General features: G+C 44.5%; 1 protein-coding gene across 1 annotated transcript in view; it reads left to right on the forward strand.

Moving 5' to 3' along the window:
* adam12b (ADAM metallopeptidase domain 12b) overlaps positions 1–25000 on the forward strand; it is a 163472-nt gene that overhangs the window by 11749 nt on the left and 126723 nt on the right. Inside the window, exons 2-3 of the mRNA XM_079511702.1 lie at positions 13464–13582; positions 22723–22796. Coding sequence (XP_079367828.1) covers positions 13464–13582; positions 22723–22796 — 193 coding nt within the window. The remainder of the gene's footprint in view (positions 1–13463; positions 13583–22722; positions 22797–25000) is intronic.

The following is a 25000-nucleotide window of genomic DNA, read 5'->3' on the forward strand; positions in this document are numbered from 1 at the left end:
AGACTCTTGGCCATTGTGAATTTAAGATGAAAAAACAGTACCCAAATATGAAAGACATCTAGAGAACATTTTAGCTGATCAGATGAATGCAAGATCATCCCCTTGGATGTCGCTGTTCAAAAGATAGACCATCTTTTAAAACAGGTTTAGTTCTTTATGAGCCGTATCACTTTACAAAGCCTCCTTGTTCTCCGCTCCGTTTCTATGGCACAATGTGGGTTGCATACACTGCCATATTTAGGTCAGTGATGTTTTTGCAAGGAATCTGTAATTGGATGTGTACAGGCAGCACAGGGCGCCTTGGTAAGGTGCTTGTAACATTCCACTCTGACCTAAAAGAGGAAAACATCTTATCATATTTATTCCTCAGATATCTCGCGGAGAGAAACAGCAGTTTTCTAGTCTAATGCAGCAGTATTCTCTAGTCTGAAGCAGCAGTTCTGCAATCACCAAGGCCACGTAGACGACTGAATCATGAACTTGATACGCCATCCTTCTTCCTACCCACCACAACACCATTGTTTATGCCCTTTTCAACTCCTTCTCCCCCTCAAATCACTTCCACTCTTAAGTTCCTGCCACTTGGCAAGTGGTTCTCAACAGGTTTCACAATGGGTGACCAATGTTTCATTGAACAATGTTTTAACCACTTCGACCCTATACTTTGTTGACCGGGGTCCCTCACGGCAGGTCTTTGTTCCTCTTCCTGTTTTTCAGTCTACACAAACTCGTTCTCGAAAATAGCTGATCTACAAGCTGACAACAGCAATTTTCACTGATTATTTGCCAACTGTGACATTTTTTATTAGACCGTAATCTCATTGAGACTTGATGTCTCATTCCCAAGAGCGACATGCCCCAGAACAGAGATTCTCTGCAGATTTGTAAGAATGTCTCACCTCCCATTTTTGAGTGGTGCAACCACTCCAAGGAACAGTCCGTGTTAACCTATGTTTGTGTGTGACGAGTACAAAAGTGGCGCTGTTGAGAGAGAGAGAGAGAGAAGAGAGAGAGAGAGAGAGAGAGAGAGAGAGAGAGATGAGAGAGAGAGAGAGAGAGAGAGAGAGAGAGAGAGAGAGAGAGAGAGAGAGAGAGAGAGAGAGAGAGAGAGAGAGAGAGAGAGAGAGAGAGAGAGAGAGAGAGAGAGAGAGAGAGAGAGAGAGAGAGAGAGAGAGAGAGAGAGAGAGAGAGAGAGAGAGAGAGAGAGAGAGAGAGAGAGACTCTGACGACTCTGTCTCTGACGACTCTGACGACTCTGACGACTCTGACGACTCTGACGACTCTGACGACTCTGACGACTCTGACGACTCTGACGACTCTGACGACTCTGACGACTCTGACGACTCTGACGACTCTGACGACTCTGACTCTGACGACTCTGACTCTGACTCAGTTGACTCTGACTCTGACTCAGTTGACTCTGACTCTGACTCAGTTGACTCTGACTCTGACTCAGTTGACTCTGACTCTGACTCTGACTCAGTTGACTCTGTCTCTGACTCTGACTCAGTTGACTCTGACTCTGACTCAGTTGACTCTGTCTCTGACTCTGACTCAGTTGACTCTGACTCAGTTGACTCTGACTCAGTTGACTCTGACTCAGTTGACTCTGACTCAGTTGACTCTGACTCTGACTCAGTTGACTCTGACTCAGTTGACTCTGACTCTGACTCAGTTGACTCTGACTCTGACTCAGTTGACTCTGACTCTGACTCAGTTGACTCTGACTCTGACTCAGTTGACTCTGACTCTGACTCAGTTGACTCTGACTCTGACTCAGTTGACTCTGACTCTGACTCAGTTGACTCTGACTCTGACTCAGACTCAGTTGACTCTGACTCTGACTCTGACTCTGACTCTGACGACTCTGTCTCTGACTCAGACTCAGTTGACTCTGTCTCTGACTCTGACTCAGTTGACTCTGTCTCTGACTCTGACTCAGTTGACTCTGTCTCTGACTCTGACTCAGTTGACTCTGTCTCTGACTCTGACTCAGTTGACTCTGTCTCTGACTCTGACTCAGTTGACTCTGTCTCTGACTCTGACTCAGTTGACTCTGTCTCTGACTCTGACTCAGTTGACTCTGTCTCTGACTCTGACTCAGTTGACTCTGTCTCTGACTCTGACTCAGTTGACTCTGTCTCTGACTCTGACTCTGACTCAGTTGACTCTGTCTCTGACTCTGACTCAGTTGACTCTGTCTCTGACTCAGACTCAGTTGACTCAGACTCAGTTGACTCAGACTCAGTTGACTCTGTCTCTGACTCAGTTGACTCTGACTCAGACTCAGTTGACTCTGACTCAGACTCAGTTGACTCTGACTCAGACTCAGTTGACTCTGACTCAGACTCAGTTGACTCTGACTCAGACTCAGTTGACTCTGACTCTGACTCAGTTGACTCTGACTCTGACTCAGTTGACTCTGACTCTGACTCAGTTGACTCTGACTCTGACTCAGTTGACTCTGACTCTGACTCAGTTGACTCTGACTCTGACTCAGTTGTCTCTGACTCTGACTCAGTTGACTCTGTCTCTGACTCAGTTGACTCTGTCTCTGACTCAGACTCAGTTGACTCAGACTCAGTTGACTCTGACTCAGACTCAGTTGACTCTGACTCAGACTCAGTTGACTCTGACTCTGACTCAGTTGACTCAGTTGACTCTGACTCAGTTGACTCTGACTCTGACTCAGTTGACTCTGACTCTGACTCAGTTGACTCTGACTCTGACTCAGTTGACTCAGACTCTGACTCAGACTCAGTTGACTCTGACTCTGACTCTGACGACTCTGTCTCTGACTCAGACTCAGTTGACTCTGTCTCTGACTCAGACTCAGTTGACTCAGACTCAGTTGACTCAGACTCAGTTGACTCAGACTCAGACTCAGTTGACTCTGACTCTGACTCAGACTCAGTTGACTCAGACTCAGTTGACTCTGACTCTGACTCAGACTCAGTTGACTCTGACTCTGACTCAGTTGACTCAGTTGACTCTGACTCTGACTCAGTTGACTCTGACTTAGACTCAGACTCAGTTGACTCTGACTCTGACTCAGTTGACTCTGACTCTGACTCAGTTGACTCAGTTGACTCTGACTCTGACTCAGTTGACTCTGACTCTGACTCAGTTGACTCTGACTCAGTTGACTCTGACTCTGACTCAGTTGACTCTGACTCTGACTCAGTTGACTCTGACTCTGACTCAGTTGACTCTGACTCTGACTCAGTTGACTCTGACTCTGACTCAGTTGACTCTGACTCTGACTCAGTTGACTCAGACTCAGTTGACTCAGACTCAGTTGACTCAGACTCAGTTGACTCTGACTCTGACTCTGACTCTGACGACTCTGTCTCTGACTCAGACTCAGTTGACTCTGTCTCTGACTCTGACTCAGTTGACTCTGTCTCTGACTCTGACTCAGTTGACTCTGTCTCTGACTCTGACTCAGTTGACTCTGTCTCTGACTCTGACTCAGTTGACTCTGTCTCTGACTCTGACTCAGTTGACTCTGTCTCTGACTCTGACTCAGTTGACTCTGTCTCTGACTCAGTTGACTCTGTCTCTGACTCTGACTCAGTTGACTCTGTCTCTGACTCAGACTCAGTTGACTCAGACTCAGTTGACTCAGACTCAGTTGACTCTGTCTCTGACTCAGACTCAGTTGACTCAGACTCAGTTGACTCTGACTCAGACTCAGTTGACTCTGACTCAGACTCAGTTGACTCTGACTCTGACTCAGTTGACTCTGACTCTGACTCAGTTGACTCTGACTCAGTTGACTCTGACTCTGACTCAGTTGACTCTGACTCTGACTCAGTTGACTCTGACTCTGACTCAGTTGACTCAGACTCTGACTCAGTTGACTCTGTCTCTGACTCTGACTCAGTTGACTCTGTCTCTGACTCAGTTGACTCTGTCTCTGACTCAGACTCAGTTGACTCAGACTCAGTTGACTCAGACTCAGTTGACTCTGACTCAGACTCAGTTGACTCTGACTCAGACTCAGTTGACTCTGACTCTGACTCAGTTGACTCAGTTGACTCTGACTCTGACTCAGTTGACTCTGACTCTGACTAAGTTGACTCTGACTCTGACTCAGTTGACTCTGACTCTGACTCAGTTGACTCTGACTCTGACTCAGTTGACTCTGACTCTGACTCAGTTGACTCTGACTCAGTTGACTCTGACTCTGACTCAGTTGACTCTGACTCTGACTCAGTTGACTCTGACTCTGACTCAGACTCTGACTCAGTTGACTCAGACTCAGTTGACTCTGACTCTGACTCTGACGACTCTGTCTCTGACTCAGACTCAGTTGACTCTGTCTCTGACTCTGACTCAGTTGACTCTGTCTCTGACTCTGACTCAGTTGACTCTGTCTCTGACTCTGACTCAGTTGACTCTGTCTCTGACTCTGACTCAGTTGACTCTGTCTCTGACTCTGACTCAGTTGACTCTGTCTCTGACTCTGACTCAGTTGACTCTGTCTCTGACTCTGACTCAGTTGACTCTGACTCAGACTCAGACTCAGTTGACTCTGACTCAGACTCAGACTCAGTTGACTCAGACTCAGTTGACTCAGACTCAGTTGACTCAGACTCAGTTGACTCAGACTCAGACTCAGTTGACTCAGTTGACTCAGTTGACTCAGACTCAGTTGACTCAGACTCAGTTGACTCAGTTGACTCAGACTCAGACTCAGTTGACTCAGACTCAGTTGACTCAGACTCAGTTGACTCAGACTCAGTTGACTCAGACTCAGACTCAGTTGACTCAGTTGACTCAGTTGACTCAGTTGACTCAGTTGACTCTGACTCAGTTGACTCAGTTGACTCAGACTCAGTTGACTCAGACTCAGTTGACTCAGACTCAGTTGACTCAGTTGACTCAGTTGACTCAGACTCAGTTGACTCTGACTCAGTTGACTCTGACTCTGACTCAGACTCAGACTCAGACTCAGTTGACTCTGACTCAGACTCAGACTCAGTTGACTCTGACTCTGACTCAGACTCAGTTGACTCAGACTCAGTTGACTCTGACTCTGACTCAGTTGACTCTGACTCAGACTCAGTTGACTCTGACTCTGACTCAGACTCAGTTGACTCTGACTCTGACTCAGACTCAGTTGACTCAGACTCAGTTGACTCAGACTCAGTTGACTCAGACTCAGTTGACTCTGACTCAGACTCAGACTCAGTTGACTCTGACTCAGACTCAGACTCAGTTGACTCTGACTCAGACTCAGACTCAGTTGACTCTGACTCAGACTCAGACTCAGTTGACTCAGACTCAGTTGACTCAGACTCAGTTGACTCAGACTCAGTTGACTCAGTTGACTCAGTTGACTCAGTTGACTCAGACTCTGACTCAGTTGACTCAGACTCAGTTGACTCAGTTGACTCAGACTCAGTTGACTCAGTTGACTCAGACTCAGTTGACTCAGTTGACTCAGACTCAGTTGACTCACCAGGAGAAGCAATGCTCTCAAAAACAGTTGACTCTGACTCTGACTCAGACTCAGTTGACTCTGACTCTGACTCAGACTCAGTTGACTCTGACTCAGACTCAGTTGACTCTGACTCAGACTCAGTTGACTCTGACTCAGACTCAGTTGACTCTGACTCAGACTCAGTTGACTCTGACTCAGACTCAGTTGACTCTGACTCAGACTCAGTTGACTCTGACTCAGACTCAGACTCAGTTGACTCTGACTCAGACTCAGACTCAGTTGACTCTGACTCAGACTCAGTTGACTCAGACTCAGACTCAGACTCAGTTGACTCAGTTGACTCAGACTCAGTTGACTCAGACTCAGTTGACTCAGACTCAGTTGACTCAGTTGACTCAGACTCAGTTGACTCAGTTGACTCAGACTCAGTTGACTCAGTTGACTCAGACTCAGTTGACTCACCAGGAGAAGCAATGCTCTCAAAAACAGTCAAGCATAAAAAAAATAGTTGTTTTCATGTTCTGTGGTTTGTCAAGTTAACAACGGTTCTTAAACTAAATGTATCTTTTATCCTATTGAGTCTATAGTATGACATGCTGGGGAGAATTGATACAGAGGCATGCCAAATCATCGTCTAAATATTATGATAGAAAATGTCTTTTATATATTCTTTATGTTTCACAGTAAGAACCATGGCTGCATCATTCTCTCTGTGTCTAGAATGACTCATGCTGTATATTTGTGGTGGTTGAGAAAAGGCCACGTTCATTTCAAACAGAAATGTTGTCGTGGACCAAAAATAAATGTCTCAAGCACATGATTATAACTACTGCTTGTACTGTAGTCAAGGCAATATAACTTAACTTACTCAAACATATGGGCCACACATGTTTGCCATTGGGAACCATTGGACTTTACTTCATTCAAGTTCACTCAAACTGTACTAAATATTGTATAATATTTTTGAGTGGTGCAACCACTCCAAGGAACAGCAATGTCACGTGTTAACCTATGTGACTATGAGTAGCAGTAGGGGAACAAGTGGCGCTGTTGTGCCAGAAACAGAGAGAGAGAGTGCTGCACTGTTGCCTGCTAATGAGAGACAGAGAGAGGGGGGGGGGGGAGTTGCACCACTCAGTTCACACGGGTGTGATTTTTGATATACACCCTACATCTGAATATTGAGAATTTAGTTTATTGTACATTTTGTGTAGGTAATCTCCATGTTCATCTTAGCTGAGCTGCATTCCCTTGTTTGACATGAAAGTTGAAAGCATCACAGTATCTCTCATTTGTTAATGTAATGCACATTGTAAATCACTTTGGATAAGAACGGTCTCTGCCTGGTATTCCCAAATGTAACCTCAGTAAACTATGGTTAACCTGCAAATGTAATTGGATGACTGTGTTAAACAAGGACCCTCCCTCAAGCACCTTATACATGAATTAATTGTTGTAAAAAATATAACTTTCACTGATCACTGTTATATCTATGCACAAGAAAGGGAGCAAATAGACGCCTTAACAGACGACGTCACACGTGTCAAAAATGCCCCATCAAACTTTTAGATGCTGTTTTTATCCCAGTGTGCAGGAAGAATGATTAGGATTTTTATTGTGATCTCTCGATCTGTTGGGAATTGATTACATGAAACAGTCACCCGTTCGCCCACTGCCGCCCAGTCCCAATGTTTGTAAACAATTAATTGGTCTATTAGACCCAGGCAACTACCACCCTATTTCTATTCTTAGCTCCATCTCGACAGTGATGGAAAAAATTGTCTATGAACAGGTTGAAAAGTATCTTGCCACAAAAAAAATAATGTATGAATTTCAATCCGGCTTCAGAACATCCCACTCCACTGACACACATGCCTCCTCTATTTGAGTGACCTCATCAAACACAAGGTGGATGCTGGAAAATACTGCGGCATGGTCATGCTGGACCTCCAAAAGGCTTTTAATAATAATAATAATAATAATGGATTTTATTTATAATGCACTTTACATTCCTCAGAATCTCAAAGTGCTACAGTAGGCATAATATATGAAACAATAGGTAAAAGCAGAAAAAGAAAAAAAAAAGAACATTACATGATTAAAAGCAGGAAACAAAAAACAACAGTTAATGAACACGAGGTCAGAAAATAAAATCAGTGGGTTTGGGGGAAGGCCTTATTAAAAAGGTAGGTCTTTAGTCCTCTCTTGAAGCAGTCGATTGACTGTGGCACTCTCAAGTGTGGGGGGAGAGCATTCCACAGTTCAGGGGCAGCTGTGCAGAAGGCCCTGTCACCCATGGTGCGCAGGTTGGCCGTGACGGAGTTGAGGCAGTATGTATTTGATGAGCGGAGGGTGCGGGTCGAGGGTTTCAGGGAGACTAATTCTTTGAGGTAGAGGAGGGGGGCGTTTCCGTGGACGCATTGGTGGGTGAGCAGGGATATTTTGTATTGTGTTCGGAACGCGACGGGGAGCCAGTGAAGTGAGCGGAGGATGGGTGTGATGTGTTCTCGTTTGCGCACTCTCATCAGGATCCTAGCAGCGCTGTTTTGGATGTATTGGAGCCTTTGAAGGCTCTTGCTAGGGATCCTGATGAGAAGTGCATTACAGTAGCTTTTGACACCGTGAACCACTCCATACTGGTTAACAAGCTCTCCCCTCCTACCTGGAGGGGAGAGAACAGATGGTGGAGCTGTGGCGTTCCACAAGGAAGCATACTAGGGCCTTTACTGTTCATAATATATGTAAACGACATGACATCAGCTTGTGACTGCAACTTGTTCCTGTTCGCAGATGACTCAGCACTGCTGGTCTCAGACAGGAACAAACTATAGGTTGAAAAGGCCCTCAGCTCCGAACTCGGTAGAATCTGCACCTGGCTCGCTGATAACAAACTATCTTTACACCTGGGAACAACTGAATCCATTCTCTTTGGATCAAATCGTAATCTCAGCAAGGCAGATGGCTTCTTGGTTAGAGTGGGTGAAAATATTATCACACGAAAAGATGAAATTACCAACCTTGGTCGCATCCTGGAGGCAATTCTTTCCGGTGATGGCCACCAACGTAATAAAAAAAGTCAACCAAAGAACAAGATTCCTATACAGGATCTCCTCACTGGTCGACAAAAACACATTGAAGACCATAACAGGAGCCCTCGTACAAGGTTTCTTCGACTATGCATGCACCTCTTACCACAGCACCTCAAAGGCCCTTAAAACAAGGCTCCAGACTAGAGGGCAGCACGGGTCCATAAAATTGGACCCGGTCCGAAACGGGACCGGTGATATCAGAACCGAACCGATCCGCCACCACCCCCCCCCCCCCCCCCCCCCTCAATAATCAATCTCTCTCTCTCTCTCTCTCTCTCTCTCTCTGTTCTCCCTCTGCCACTAATTACTTTTCGCTTGATGTCCTTCGTCCCTTATTTGTCCCTTCTGCTCTGGCCCTTACACCCTCCTGCCTCTGTTGTTGTTGTCAAGAGACAGCCTGCATGGGAACATTGCTGAGTGGACATATTATATATCAGGTGTGAATGAAAGACAATGTATTCTGTTTAATTATGTGTGTGTGTGTGTGTGTGTGTGTGTGTGTGTGTGTGTGTGTGTGTGTGTGTGTGTGTGTGTGTGTGTGTGTGTGTGTGTGTGTGTGTGTGTGTGTGTGTGTGTGTGTGTGTGTGTGTGTGTGTGTGTACGTGTACGCAGAAAACCTGTATTTTGTGCATCACTTTGAGAGTCAGTAATGAGGAGGCGGAGGTGGTGTTGAGCATACTGTAACTGTATGTACATGCAGCACCCCACTGTTTGTTACCTTATTCGTCAGCCATGTCACTCCTCACCTCATGCCGAGCAAAGTTGGCCTTGAGACGTACCGCCACGTTTTGAATTTAAACTATTTACCAGCCAATTACTCAAACAGCTGAAGCTTGGAGATGCATGGCATCTTGTTAGATCAAATCTCTGCAGTTGGCTTTATCCACAGTAACAAACAAAAAAACTCGAATAGCAGATCTACGAGCTCAATGTGTCACATTGTGAACTTGTAGATGAGCTACTTTTCCATCCAACAAAGTATATAGAGCTTTGTTAAAAGTTTTATAGTCTGCAAGGTCATACAAAGAAAGTGCATCTGGCTGCCAAGTAGGCTAGACTTGTTTCTATATTTTCTTTTAGAAGTGCAGCCTGCAGCTGATTTTTGCCCCAGTGTTGAATATGGAAAAATATGACTGTGTGTGTGGTTGTCTGGTTGATGTACTAATCAAGATACTCACCAGAAAACATCTGGGAATCGGCCAGACTTATTTTAAATCCCAAAGGTTCCCAGGGAGGATCAAGCCCATGAGAATGGTCATGAAAGTCAAAAGTCTCTTTCACTTCCAAGAAAATGTTCTTTAGGGGAGCGATGATGGACGTCAGATGCATACACACACTTTAATTATCACCCCGCTTTCAACTTGGGTCCCACATGTACAAGGACACGTTCTCGGAGGTGCCGCATGCACGCGCGCACACGCGCACACACACTGGCTCAATCAGTCTCCTCTTTGCATTTAATTAACACAAGCTCACTCACTGTCTGAGAGAGTCTAAATGAATTGCAAGAGAGACAGTGGAGGTGTTGAAAGCATTTTATTAACAAGACGTCTGCCTGACAATCCTTTTATGGAGACTTTTTAATGATTCGTTGGCTAGCTGTACTCTGGCCTTAAGTTCATCACGCTGTGCCTTCCATTCCAAAGTGGTTTTCACTTCACGCGCCACTAAAATCAACGAACTACTGTCGGCACGTGCTGAAATGCCCCATAAAGAGCCAGGAGGTCCTGTTTCATGCCTGTTACCCACAGTGGTTTAAACAGGGATCTGGGCCTCACTGAGAGAGACCGCAGAACACGCGCCGTCCGACTTGACTGTTGTGAAGTTGAGGGAAAGACATTTGGAGTCATTGTCCTTCAGTTTCATTTTCAAAAACAATGGCGTCGGACCTTGCCCGATTTCTACTTCATGGTACGATGGTATCACGTGCCAAAAATAGCCAATCTACAAGTTCAGAACATGTCTCATCGACCCGTTGTGTACTTGTACTGTAGATATGCTATTTTTGGGGCATGCATGACACCATTGTATGATGGTAGGCTAAGACAGAGCATTTGAAATTGAAGAAATTCCCAGGCTGGGAGGAAAGAAATAAACCACACCCGTGTGAACTGAGTGGTGCAAGTCCCCTCTGCCCCTGCCTCTCTGCTCTCTCTCTCTCTCTCTCTCTCTCTCTCTCTCTCTCTCTCTCTCTCTCTCTCTGTAATTAGCAGGCAACAGTGCAACACTATCTCTCTCTCTCTCTGTTTCTGGCACAACAGCGCCACTTTTGCCCCTACTGGTACTCTAAACATAGTCACATAGGTTAGGACGGACATTGCTGTTCCTTGGAGTGGTTGCACCACTAAAAAACGAGGACCAAGTCTATTGAAGAGAACCTCACACACTGAAAAAAATAAACAAAACAAAGTTCTGTGTAAGAAATAATGCCTGAAAAAGTATTATTCAGGACAGAATGTATACACATGAATGGCACAGTGTAATGTACAGATGTTAGAATTACTTGGATGTAATTTATGAATGCAGCGCATCACACCTCTTCATCTTCCTACATCTGCGTTCCCAAAATACGACCGATTATGTCATTTTGACCTCTTTGTCACCCAAAAGTCACTCATTTGTTCAGGAGGGTATCGGGTACGGTCGCCCCTAAACCATCTCGCCCCTCAATGTTTTCCGCCGTCCTCACGCCGACCGCTCGGTGCCGCGGTTGGTGTATTCTTTATTTTGTTTTACTGAGAATAAGGTTATAAAAAAGTTTAGGGTTAGGCATAGTTTTACTGGGGTTAAGTTTAGGAATAGGGTTAGGTTTAGGCATAGTTTACTTCGGTTACTTTAGGAATACCAGGCCGTGCAGTTCCGCCGGCTGTGCGCCCGGGGCGAGTTGGTAAAGGGGGCGAGTTGTTTGGTATTCTTCAGGAGAGCCTGCTGACCAATTTCCAGCAGGTTTCACAGTTCAGGTTAAACAAACAGGCCTGCACTGTAACTCAATAGCAGATCTACAAGCTCATAGCGCGCCACCGAGTGGCGTGCTACGAGCTTGTAGGTCTGCTATTTTTGAAAAATCAAAGAACGACTGACATAAAAACATAGCTTTTTCAGAAAACTGTCAGGATGTAGAAGACATTTTTAGAATCTGATCTCAGGTCAAAATGGGTTTAAAATCTGCACCTATTTCTCCGCCTCCTACGCCACTCCTCCACTGTCCATTCATCCACAGCTTCACATTCTGCTCCATCATCGCTGCACCCTTCTCCCCGGAGCTTTGTCCTGGGCTACACAGGACCCCCGCGACCCCCCCCCCCCCCCCCCCCCCCCCAACCACCACCCCCGGACCTACCTCCCTCCCTCTTATCATCAAGTCTAAGGCGCACAGCCTCATGGGAGAGAGAGCCGGGGCCAGCCACAGTGGTCTGTGGGAGAAGACAGGGGAGGACAGATGGGGAGAGACGCTGGGGGGGGAGAAGAGAGGAGTTTGATTATTATTCCCACGCTCCGCTTGAAGCTGCTGATATGGCGTATCATGTGCTATCTTCTTGCCAGATATTGGCAAGCTATATACATGTACTGTACAGTATACAGTATATATTATGTCCCATATAAGCATGTGGTTTCAAACAGATGGCCTTTTCAACTTCTGGGGAATTAGCATAATTGGATTCTGTCAAGCTAAATTCACTTTTACTCTGAGCAAGTAATCACTGTAAGTAAGCGGTTGTTCAGGGGAAGTTTAGGAGAAAGTCAAAAGGGGTGGATCTGAGGAAAGTCGCAGAGCGGAGGGGAAAAAACATTACTTTTTATTTCTGACAGAATCTCAGAAAAGAAAAAAAAAGGGGGCGGATGCAATTTCCTTGGCAGTGGTCCTTTTCTAGAGATTGTAAAAGCTGAGTTCCTGATATTTCCTCCTTGAGTGAGTGTATCTATTATTGATATGCTTTTCCTGTGTCTCTGGCCATATTACAGAACTCCTTTGGGGCAGACTACTGCTCCTCACTAGAGCACTGTGAGACTTCACTGCGTTGCAGCAGGCCAGCGCAGTGAATTACATCCGTAACTGGCAAGCCACAGTGGGCCTTTATTGCCTGAATCATTACTGCTAGGTTTTTTGAATTATTGAGACAATAATAGTGCACAGCACTATTGACTCATATTTTTGACCCTGTGTTTGCTTGCCTGGCAGACAAAGAAAAATGTAAAACAAGACCTTTTTTTTCCTCAATCATGGGTTTCGCGCAGTGTTCACACAGGTTCACGTTTCACAAAACCACAGCGGTATGATTGAAATTATTTTATTTGGAATAGCCCTTGAGATATCTCGTTTTCGAGAGGGTCCTCACGTATACAGTCAATACAAGGTCATTAAAGGACCACTTCACCACTTTTCAACTTATCTTCATATAATAGGTCCTCACTAATAATCATGATAAAATGGCAGAATTATTTTCTACTCAGTCTGTGTCTCATAGGAGGGCTGTGGGCAGTTTAGAAACCGTCCTCCAGTGACATCATCATTAGGCAGATTTCTTTTAAACAATATTTTTTTACAAAAATGTTTAGATTTTCATTATCGTGAGAACGATGGCTTCCATTTTCGCATTGCAACTTTTCAGGACTAGAAAGCCTGCAGTTTCTATTAGCTTGTATTCCCCATCGATGATGTCACTGGAGGATGGTTTCTGAACTGTCCACAGCCCTCCTATGAGACACAGACCGAGTAGAAAAAAATTGCACCATTTTTTTTTCATGATTATTAGTGAGGACCTATTATATGAAGATAGGTTGAAAAGTGGTGAAGTGGTCCTTTAACAAGGTATTAGGGCATTGTCTGTCAGAATCGCTGAGAAGTATCCTTCCTACCCTCGAACCCATCATCAGTAATCGTTCACCGTGTCTTGTTGTTCTGCTTCTATTGATCTCTTTCACAGGGAGTGGTCCGGACTCAACTGGATGGAGAACCGGGACAAAACCAGAACGTTATGGGACTAAGGTAACGCAACTGCTGGAGGGCAAGGAGCGCAGACCTATCAGCCAGCTTGGAGCCGGGGTAAATATGTTTTGTTTTTGTTTTTTTGTTTTTTTTATTCTTTATTTACCCATGGAAGTAGCTGAGCACAGCTGACCAGTACAACCACAATCTTATACTGTTGGCCACTAAGCAGCTCCAGGGGGAGCAGTTGGGGGTTCAGTGCCTTGCTCAAGGGCACTTCAGCGGTGTTGGGTGAGTGATGACAATCACTTCCCCACCCAGATTTTTCCTGCCCGTCCGGGGAATCGAACCAGCAACCTTTCGGCAACAAGGGTGCTCCTCTAACCCTTAGGCCACCGCTGCCCCCCAAAAAAGGCCACTTAGCAATGATGGTTTAATGCAAATGTTGCTAATATGCTTCAGAAAGATCAGCAAGGCGGATACGCTTGGCTGTCCACTAGCCTTTACTGTATCCCCCCTTCCTTTACCTCCCTTGTTGCCTATACTTCCTTGCTTGCTTGATTTTTTCCTACGCGGTAATTCCCATCCTTTGCTCCGTTTCTTCTGCGCTCGCTCCCCCATGTTTGCAGTTTCTCTACTTTCTAGCTGGCTCTCTCATTTGTTTTGATTAGGCCCCTCGTTGTTTGGTTAGTATGAGCAGGCCCCCCAAGGTGTGCAACATCCTGTGAAATTATTGCTCAAACTTTGCTAGTCCTTCAACAGCACTGTCTGCAAGTCAGCAGCGCATGAAACAAGCATGCTGATTTGAATTTAGATGTGGGAGCAGCCTTCTCTCACACTAATGAACCACCGACTGTCACGTCTTTCCACGGGGATGTGTGCTTTTACCAAGTCTGCTAGTAATTTAACCTCATTTAGACCTAGCCTGGAACTCACCTATGCTTTTTATGGCATAGGCAGCCGGGAGAAACTATGCGCAGCTGCGCGCGACATGAGACTAATTACTTAGAGCGACAGAGAGAGAGAGAGAGGAGTGTGTGTGTGTGTGTGTCAATTTAACAAAGGTGCAGACGATCAGAAATCAGCAGAGAGTGAGAGATGTTTGCGCTACTCTATGCCGAATTGAAGTGGACTCGGACCCAGACTTTTTTTTTCTCCCTGGAAAAAAACGTCTGTTTCCGAGGCTAATTTAGACCTGACGTCGAAATTAAAAAAAAATCTTCTAAATCCTCCAGTTTTCTGAAATAAATATTTTCACGATTTTTCAAAAATAGCAGACCTACAAGCTCGTAGCGCGCCACTCGGTGGCGCGCTATGAGCTTGTAGATCTGCTATTTTTCAATAGCTAAAGCACAACATAATGCTAACACCAAAAGGGGTTCCCGCCCAAAATGGGTTAAGGTACAGTACATTGTGTGCAGCGTATGCTTGTAAAGTCCGTCGGAAAGATACATTGGCTGCACAGACAAAGTATCAAAGGGACGGTACTCTACACCCAAACACCGCAGGACAAGGCATATACTCAATTTATCACTTCACCTGCATGAATTTAACCCATTTTGGGCGGGAACCCCTTTTGGTGTTAGCATTATGTTATGCTTTAGCTATTGAAAAATAGCAGATCTACAAGCTCATAGCGCGCCACCGAGTGGTAAAAAAAGTGGTAAAAAATGGGTTAATAGCACAGTTAATATTGTTCCGTTTATCAAAATGGATTAATATGAAATCTTTTTTTTCAATATCCATAGGGTTTTGTGCTGAGTGGAATCATTTTAACTACTTTACTTTTACATAGTATGCTTTTTTTTACTCCTACCCATGGTCTAAAGACAGCCTCAGGCGGGGGAACCCAACTCATCTGGCTCACTATAGCTGACAAAGAAAATGTTTTGAAATTCACCCTCCCACAACGTAGCTTAAGGAAACTGTTCCAGACAAGGGAAATGCGTAGGTGTTGAGTAGAGCAGCACTCCTTTAAATATCTAACCACATGAACCCTGGCTATCATCCACATTCTGAGACGCGGTGTGAGCTTGTAGATCAGCTATTTTCGGGATTTGGCATAGTGGGAAAATTTGCGGATTACAGCCGTTCCCCGTCAACTAATTATTAGTTTACTAACTAAGTGGTTTAACCGACCCTGGGTTTCTTCATTTATTTATCCATTGTGGATTCTTTATTTTCCTTGCACAGGGGAATATAAAATGAGACTTGAATACTGTATCATGTCATGATAATTTGTTACTGTTAAAAAAAATCGAATGAAAACAAAGTCATTTACATAAATTCACAATGTTCACACAATGTTCAACACATTCTGACAGTTTCATATTCAGTACTACCTGGGGGCTGATAATACTAGCGCTTTTTTTTTGTTCCCGAGACACTGCTTTTACCGTCAGACTATCTGTGCAACGTCGCTTCCAAATTAAAGTCCTTGTCGGCGCAGCTGTACTGATTGTCTTATCAGAGAGTGCACTAAGACTTATCCCTCCACATTTAGAAGATTTATTGGACCGGGTCTTGTGCCAATAAGAGGTCGTCAAGCAGTCGTATAGTATTGCTGAGTCATTACTTACACAGACTGACTGTACTGAACGGATGACCTCACATGAACTGTCCGCACGGCACGCCAGTGTGGAAGAAGTACTCTGATTGTTTTACTTAACCCATTTCGAGCTGAGACCAGATTATAAAAATGTCTTCTACATCCTGACAGTTTTCTGAAAAAGCTATGTTTCTATGTCAGTCGTTCTTCGATTTTTCAAAAATAGCAGACCTACAAGCAGACCTATGAGCTTGTAGATCTGCAATTTTTCAATAGCTAAAGCATAACATAATGCTAACACCAAAAGGGGTTCCCGCCCAAAATGGATTAAGTTAAAAGTAGAAATACCACAATGTAGAACGGTCAAACTTATACCTGATTTAAAAGTATTGGCATCAAAATATTCTGTACCAAACATAATAGCACTCATTATGCAGAATGTACATTATCGCAATCATTTGGATTGTAATTAGTAGTAATGCATTCATGTGTTCATCACGTTAATGTTTCTGCTTTAAAAGTTGAGGCTGATTTTATAATTACTTTATGTGCTGCTGGGTACTGTAGCTTCAGCTATAATATATCATCATAACTGATCAATGAATGTTGTATTCATCAATCTAAATCTGCAAAGTTCCGTAACTAGTAACCAAAGCTGTCAAAGTATAATTGCACTTGTGAGATTTTGTGGAGTAGAATTTGTGGAGTAGTATTAACCCATTTTGGGCGGGAACCCCTTTTGGTGTTTTAAACATTATGTTGTAATTTAGCTATTGAAAAATAGCAGATCTACAAGCTCATAGCGCGCCACCGAGTGGCGCGCTACGAGCTTGTAGGTCTGCTATTTTTGAAAAGTCGAAGAACGTCTGAAATAGAAACATAGCTTTTTCAGAAAACTGTCAGGATGTAGAAGACATTTATAGAATCGTTCCCAGGTCAAAATGCGTTAAAAAAGTAAAAAGTGGGTTAGGTAAAATGGGAGGGCAATCTAGTCACTGCACTAGTGGCTCTTATGGTTGGGGCAGCAGTGCAGCACCCCATCAAGCTGCCGGCTGGGGCAGCACGTTGGTGTTTGAACCTAGCCTAACCATAACCGGCAGATCCATCAGCCCAAGCCCTATTCAAGACCTGCTGCCTCCAAATCAGTAGACCTCAGCGGTAAGCCCCTCCCGCTCGCGCACCTGCCTCGATACCGTTGTTAATTAAGCAGGAGAAACAACCCCTACTATCAGCGAGCCTCCATTGAGGACCGTGTTAAGTCAGCGTTTTTCCGAAGAGGAATAGAAGCATTCATATCAACAACATTCATACTATAATAACGCCATATGGTGAAACGTTGCTGTTGGGCGTGCGTGATTTCTTTCTACGTCCGTGATTAGACATGGTAACGCCCCACCTGCCTCTGATTGGCCTACCGACACTTAAAGAGTTTAAGTCTTAAAAAGACAAAAAGAGTGGCTGCACACACTGATAGCCAAAGAGCCGATTATTTATTAGGATGCAGAGTAAAACCAACGTTTCGGCAGTACAACTGCCTTCTTCAGGGTATATGAAAAAACCGACACTACCGGCACTGCCCGTCTTGCCTGTCCTCCGAGATGCAAGGGTACTCCATGGTGGGAAATAATACAAGTACAAGAGAGTGGCAACACGCGACAGTAACTTGTAACTTTAATTTTTGTAGAAGAGGCAAACCAATATTGTTTGTACCGTTTGCTTTGATTTAATAATTGATTGAACAACTATGATTTGATTTGGCTGTCTAATGGTACTAATGCTAAAAAGATAAAGATCAAGGGAAAAGAGACCTTTTTACAGTACAACAATGTTTCAAGTTTACACATGTAGATGTATGCAAATAAACAGGCCAGCGGCATAAACAATATTAGTTTGCCTCTTCTACAAAAAATAAGTTACTGTCGCGCGTGCCAAGCTGTCATTCTCTTGTATTATTTATTTATTTCCCACCACGGAGTAACCTCGGTCCCATCTCATGCTTATCTGCGAAAAGAAAACCTCGCGGCAGACTATCCAGCATGTAACCTCGCCTCACCCAGGCTTTCCACCATCGAGGCAGGCGAAGCGTTACCTAAGGCTCTGGGCGTTACCATGTCTAATCACGAACGTAGAAAGAAATCACGTGTTGGGCGTCCTGCAACAGTGCTTCATAGGCACCCAGAACGTTTGGGGCATTTTCTTTTTATTCCTTTCCCGTGGGTGCACGCATGCACATGTCAATGTTTACATTCTGGAGGAGGAAGCGGCGGTGGCGTCACTCGTTCACCCTCCCTGCTACTATCATACTATTAACGTCAACTTTTACTAAACAATGGTTAAATCAATCGTCTAATAAACAACAAACAACTTACCTTGGAGCAAATGGTGTGCTTTGTATTACTTTCTTGTTGCTTGTGTTGGACGGCAGCCACACAGGCTCCAGCCTCCAGTCACGTCCCCTCCCACTGCGGTTCAGAAAAAAGAATGTTGCTTACCCTTTTCTGCACATTGTATCCAAAAAGTGAAGGTCCGCTAATGGTCTAAACTAATTTGAATTTAGGAACGGCAAAGAAAATAGTTTAGACCATTAGCGGACCTTCGCTTTTTGGATACAATGTGCAGAAAGGGGTAGCAGCGTTCTTTTTTCTGAACCGCAGTGGGAGGGGACGTGACTGGAGCCTGTGGGTGAAGTTATGTGGCTGCCGTCCAACACAAGCAACTAGAAAGTTACAAAGCAGGTAAGTTGTTTGTTGTTTATTAGACGATTGATTTAACCCTTGTTTAGTAAAAGTTGACGTTAATAGTATGATAGTAGCAGGGAGGGTGAACGAGTGACGCCACCGCCACTTCCTCCTCCAGAATTGATTTAAAATCGGAATCTGGGAAAAGAATCTGAGATAAAAGCTTTGAAACAATGTTAAACAACTGGAGGTGGACGGGGGTGGCAATCTTGTTTCCTGTTCATTGCCTGCTTACTCGATCGCCTAGCAACCGGGAGGCTTTCATATGTTGCATACGAGCGTGACCTAATTTAATCAATATAAACATAAAAAGGTGAGTATATTCATCTTTGCAGGCTATGGTGCTATTTGAAAAGATGAGTATGAATGTGAGTGAATGTGTTTCACCCATTTTAACCTGAGATCAGATTCTAAAAATGTCTTCTACATCCTGACAGCTCTCTGAAAAAGCTATGTTTCTATGTCGGTGGTTCTTCGATTTTTCAAAAATAGCAGACCTACAAGCTCGTAGCACGCCACTCGGTGGCGCGCTATGAGCTTGTAGATCTGCTATTTTTCAATAGCTAAAGCATAACATAATGCTAACACAAAGGGGTTCCCGCCCAAAATGTGTTTAACACTTTAATTGCCCAGGGTTATTTAATCCATTACATTATAGCGCCCATTCGATTTATAAACACGGACCCCTTTTCCGGACGGACCGGATGTTGTTGTGAATGTGTGTGTAGCAGCTAACAATAGCCACACCACTCAACGGGAGGTAAGAATAAATCTATCGCGACTAGCGACTGGACCGCGGATGGCCGTCAACACAGGATATCTTTTTCATAATTAGACGGTATGATTTAGATTGCGAGTTATTAATGTTTTAAGATTTTCGTTTTCATCGGCTAAACAGGGGAGGGAGTTTTTCCCAGACTTTTCTCTTCGCAGATGAGTAAGCCTGGGGCCGAGGCTAGATGGAGATGCCATGTCCTCCTGTTGGGGGCTCCTCATTGACAGTACAGCCACTAAGGCACTGTACAACACAGAGTGTGAGGAGGATGCATTGGCATAACTTGACTACATTGGGAGAAACATAATTTTCAAAACCAAAGACAAACTAAGATTACCTCAGAATTAGTAAATGAACTTGGCCACTTTGCACCACTGTCACACTCGCACATGGAGGCACAGTACAGTCCAGAGGACACCTGACAGGCTGACACATACTGTAAAATGATAGTGACCTGAACAGACCGACCCCCATTGTGTGACAGGGGTCATCTTGAATGTCTTCCCTGTGTACCTCTCCCTCTGTCAGCTTGTCTTTCTGTCTGCCTTCCTCTTCGTCTTTTGGCATGCCATGCACCAGGATGTGACTCACACAGCATGTGCATCCTGCATCTTTTTGAGGATGTTTTTTGTTTTGTTTTTGTCCCCCCTTCTGATGACACTATATAAGCCTCTGGCACATTGTCCATTCTATACGGGGATTCTCTTAGCTCAATTCCCAAACACGGTGTTTTCCCCTGATGGTACCTTGGCCTGCAGGCAATTTGGAAGCGTTTGTTGCAGAAGGTGTAAATATTTTAGCCCTCACACACATACCCTCGCTTCGAAGATGAGGTGTTTGTTCATGTGAGTGTTATTTAGGGGTGCAACAGTTAATACAGCTAATAGATTATTATTAAAAATAAATCTTTAAATAAAATAACCAAAAAGCTAAAGCTCACAATACATGTGGCGTGTCATATATATATTGTTTTGATATAAATATTGAAAAAGTGCTCAAAAAGTAATCGATGTAATAATCGCTAGTAAGAAGAGAATCCATAGTTGTGTGTGCATGGTTACGCTGTATGTGTGCTGTGCATGTTCACATGTTTTTCTGTGCTACAGTCTGTCATGAGCTGTGAGTGAAATCCACCACCGCACAAATTCATTTCCCAGGGGCCTTTGAGGCCATAAATCAGGAGTTGCTGAAAATGCAGAAAATAAGTGTCAGTCAGCACTGAAATATGCACAGTTGTCGTGTCGTTCTCACGTCCAAATATAAAATATAAAACTTGATGCCCCCAGGCAGAAATCACTCGCAACAGTACGACATCTGACAACTGCTCACATTCATGTTGTAGGTTAGCTGAACGGAACGCCTTATGATGTAATACATATCCGAAAATGCTATCCCCTCATGCGCCTGTTCATTTCTCTGGAAAGTGCATTTGAAAAAATGAAACCTTCTCGGATGGTCAGCATGTACAGTATGTGTACGGTATCGTCTCTGTTGGCTGGAACCCTTATATGTCTGTCCAAAACTGTTATTCTTCAGGATTCAAATGCAAAAATGGCAAAAGTAGCAGATCTGCAAGCTCATAACGCATCACATCGTTTCTAGTGTGTAGATCTGTTACTTCTGATACTTTTGTGTGGTAGTATGATCACGTAGAGCGTTCATTTTCTAAAGTTAGAAAACGACACCGCGGTGAATTGCTTATCACCTAAAACTGGAGTATGAATGGGCCTTTACAGTATGTGCCCGTTAGATAATGCAGGGGTTCTCAACCCGTGGGTCGCGACCCCTCGGGGGGGGTCGCCGAATTATTTTGGAGGGTCTCCAAATTATTATTATTTGTATTTATTTTTATTTTTTTGCAACTGGAAAAATGGAAATGGTAAATGGTGCATTTATATAGCGCTTTTATCCAAGGCACTTTACATAGATTGTGCATTACATTCACCCATTCACACACACACACACACACACACACACACAGATGGCGGAGGAAACCATGCAAGGCACCAACCAACACATCGGGAGCAATTAGGGGTTCAGTGTCTTGTTCAGGGACACTTCGAACAGGCAACCTTGCGGTTACCATCCAGCCACTCTACCCCTGAGCCACTGCCGCCCCGGCAGTGGCTCAGTTTACATAGTACATAGTACATAGTACAGTTTACATATAGTACACATAGTAGTACACATAGTACATGCATACACTAATGATTATATCTGGTTTCAGTATTTATTTATGGTGTATTGTCTCCATTATTAAGGTTATTGTAGCAGTCAATTTATATTGGGGGGCGGGGCAGGGGTCCCGATACATTGCCAAAGCATTTCCGGGGGACCCCGGCCAAAAACGTTGAGAACCCCTGAGATAATGGGATATCTTGGTGCACAGCAAATTACACCGCAGTCAAGGCAGTAATGTTCAAGATAAAAGTCGTGGACGTGGACAGATTGACGGACATTGCTGTCCCTAGAGACCTCACTGCAAGGAAGAAACAGATCTTCAATAAAGAGTGATTTGCTCAAACACTCTTGAGTGGCAGAGCATTCCACAGATGACACACATTTTTACTTCCACACATGAGGTTGCAAATTGCAAAACACATTTCAAGCTTTTCATGCATTCATTAGAGCATAATGAAAAAGATTCAGTAGAAATGTAACTTGAGTGCTGCTGTATCAATTCTGGATCTGGGAACAACTGTAGGACCTGCAACCTCTCACCTTCCTGTTCCACCAACACCATTGTGCCTTCCCACTCCATCCTGTTCTAAATACAAGATGTGATGTATTTAATGTGTGTGTGCGTGCGTGTGTGTGATGTGATGTATCATATTAGGGTGAAGCTTCCTATTAACCAATTTTGGGCGGGAACCCCTTTTGGTGTTAGCATTATGTTATAATTTAGCTATTGAAAAATAGCAGATCTACAAGCTCATAGTGCGCCACCGAGTGGTGCACTATGAACTTGTAGGTCTGTCATTTTTTTTTATCGTAAAAATGCGGCACAAATCTTTGAATACCGGTAGGTATATATTCTTTCAGAGCGAACGTTTTTTTTTCCGACGTCAGGCCTAAATGGTTTAAATCTGACCCCTAGTTTATGGGCAAACCTCCCCTGTGCCAGGCAGGATAGGGTTGTGACCATCGGGGGTTAGGCGTCCCCTATAACCACTCCTATCGTCTTGCTTTGTTTCAGAGGTATCCCACGTCACTGCACTTGCTTCTCCACGTGGAAGGTGAACAGCTGGCCCTGCTGCTCAGGAAAAACGAGTGAGTCCATTTCCGCTCCATGTTCTCTCTCTCTCTCTCTCTCTCTCTCTCTCTCTGGGGCTATGATATAGTATATTCAAGACAAGGGGAAAATATTAATTTATGAAAACAATGAGGTAAAAGTGGGGCTCAGAAGACATGCTTGTTCCTCCCTTCCTCCCGCCGTGCTTCCCCTTGTTCTGTCATCCAACTCCGTTTCACACAGTGGAAAATAACACTAGTACGGCGTGAAACGAGGGGTTTATCCTGTGGAGATTCACGTTGATTTATGTGCGCACGCACATCGCGCACACACACATGGACACATGCACTTTGCAAACACGAATTGTTCCATGTACCGTATAAGCCAAAGCACTACTGGAGACACATCCCTGAGAGTGCCAGGTTACACGTTTTGGGCAATCCTAACTCGGTCTCACAAGAATAGCATGGCTGACTATGGCCTTTCTTCTGCCAATGTTCCACCAAGCCAGGACTGGGAGACAGTGAAGATGCAATTATTTTGTTCTCTTGTTGGCTTTGGGCATATTAAGCTTGACAGTCGCTTGACAGATGTGCTCCGCAACCAGACAAACCCCCAAATCGATCGATCCAGATTATACCTCAGAGAGGTTCTCTCAGGCTATACTGTAGCTCAATTTTTTATTGCAGCACCTCAACGGTGATATAGTTGTCTACCTTCTTGCATGACTTGATGTCTTCGCTATCAGAGTGGTATTCCATCATTGCGCTCAAGTTCCCTTTATCATAATTTATACTCGGTTGGACAGTGGTGTGTTGCGTGCCAAAAATACCCGATCTAAAAGCTCACAACATGTGCAGTGGGGACGTTTTGTCCAATTTTAGATCGCCAATTTTGGCGTGCGTGTCACGATATCTGTCTGTTGTATACTTTTATTATGTAGTCATGTCCTAGTGTTTCCTGTTTTCCCTAGTTACGGTTTCCTGTGTTGTCTCACCTCCCTGTGATTACTAGTTTTCTCCACCTGTGTCCTGTTAGTCTCCCAGCCTATCCCAGTGTTGATTGTTTGTTCTGTTCACCTGTGTATTGTTATCCCTGTGTCTACTTAAACCCTCAGTTCCTTGTGTTCCCTGCTAGTGTATAGTTTATGTTATGGTGTGTCCAGCCCATGTATGTCCTGTGTTGGTAAATAAATCTTCATTTAAACTTCATCTGCCTGCCTTCCTGTGTGGTTCTGCACTTCGGTCCAACACCTGTCTCATACCGTGCAGGGCCGGTCCTGAGCAATCTGGCGCCCCAAGCAGGATTTTTCGCTGCGCCCCCCCCTCAACAAATAAAAAAATTCTTTTTTTTTTACTCTGTCCCAAAAATTGAGGAGACACTGTGGAGGCACTGGGGGGACAGTGGGGACACTGTGGAGGCACTGGGGGTCCATTGGGGAGGCACTGTGGCGACACTGGGGAGGCTCTGTGGAGGCAGTGGCGGGACACTGGCACTGGGGAGGCACTGGGGGGGCACTGGGGGGACACGGTGCAGACAGAGTTGGGACAGACCCCTCCCCCATGGCGCTCGAAGCCGTTGCTTCGTCGGCCTGTAGGAAGAACCGGGCCTGATACCGTGACATAATGCACATTGCACAACCAAGTATGACTCAGGCCTTATCCTCCACTGTCCATTTTATGTTCTCTCTCTTAACCACCCACTGTCTATTCTGAATGTAAAATTCCTATAAAAAGTGCATTTCTTTGGAGTCCCGCTGCACTTTATAGGTTGTAAAAAAAAAGATTTATTTTTAAATTTTATTTTCACTTTTTTTCAAAAATAGCAGACCTACAAGCTCGTAGCGCGCCACTCGGTGGCGCGCTATGAGCTTGTAGATCTGCTATTTTTCATTAGCTAAATTATAACATAATGCTTAAAACACCAAAAGGGGTTCCCGCCCAAAATGGTTTAAGGTTATTGTAGCAGTCAATTTATATTGGGGGTCGGGAGGGGGCGGGGTGGGGGTCCCGAGATATTGCCAAAGCATTTCCGGGGGTCCCCGGCCAAAAACGTTGAGAACCCCTGCAATATATAACATTTCACTACAACTCCTACAGAGTATTGATTTAACTCTGGCAGTGCAAAAAAGGGACGCTTTTACAATCTTAGCCCATTCTGGGCGGGAACCCCTTTTGGTGTTTTAAGAATTATGTTATACTTTAGCTATTGAAAAATAGCAGATCTACAAGCTCATAGCGCG

Source organism: Electrona antarctica (genome assembly GCF_951216825.1).
Source record: "Electrona antarctica genome assembly, chromosome: 10".
Lineage (NCBI taxonomy): Eukaryota > Metazoa > Chordata > Actinopteri > Myctophiformes > Myctophidae > Electrona > Electrona antarctica.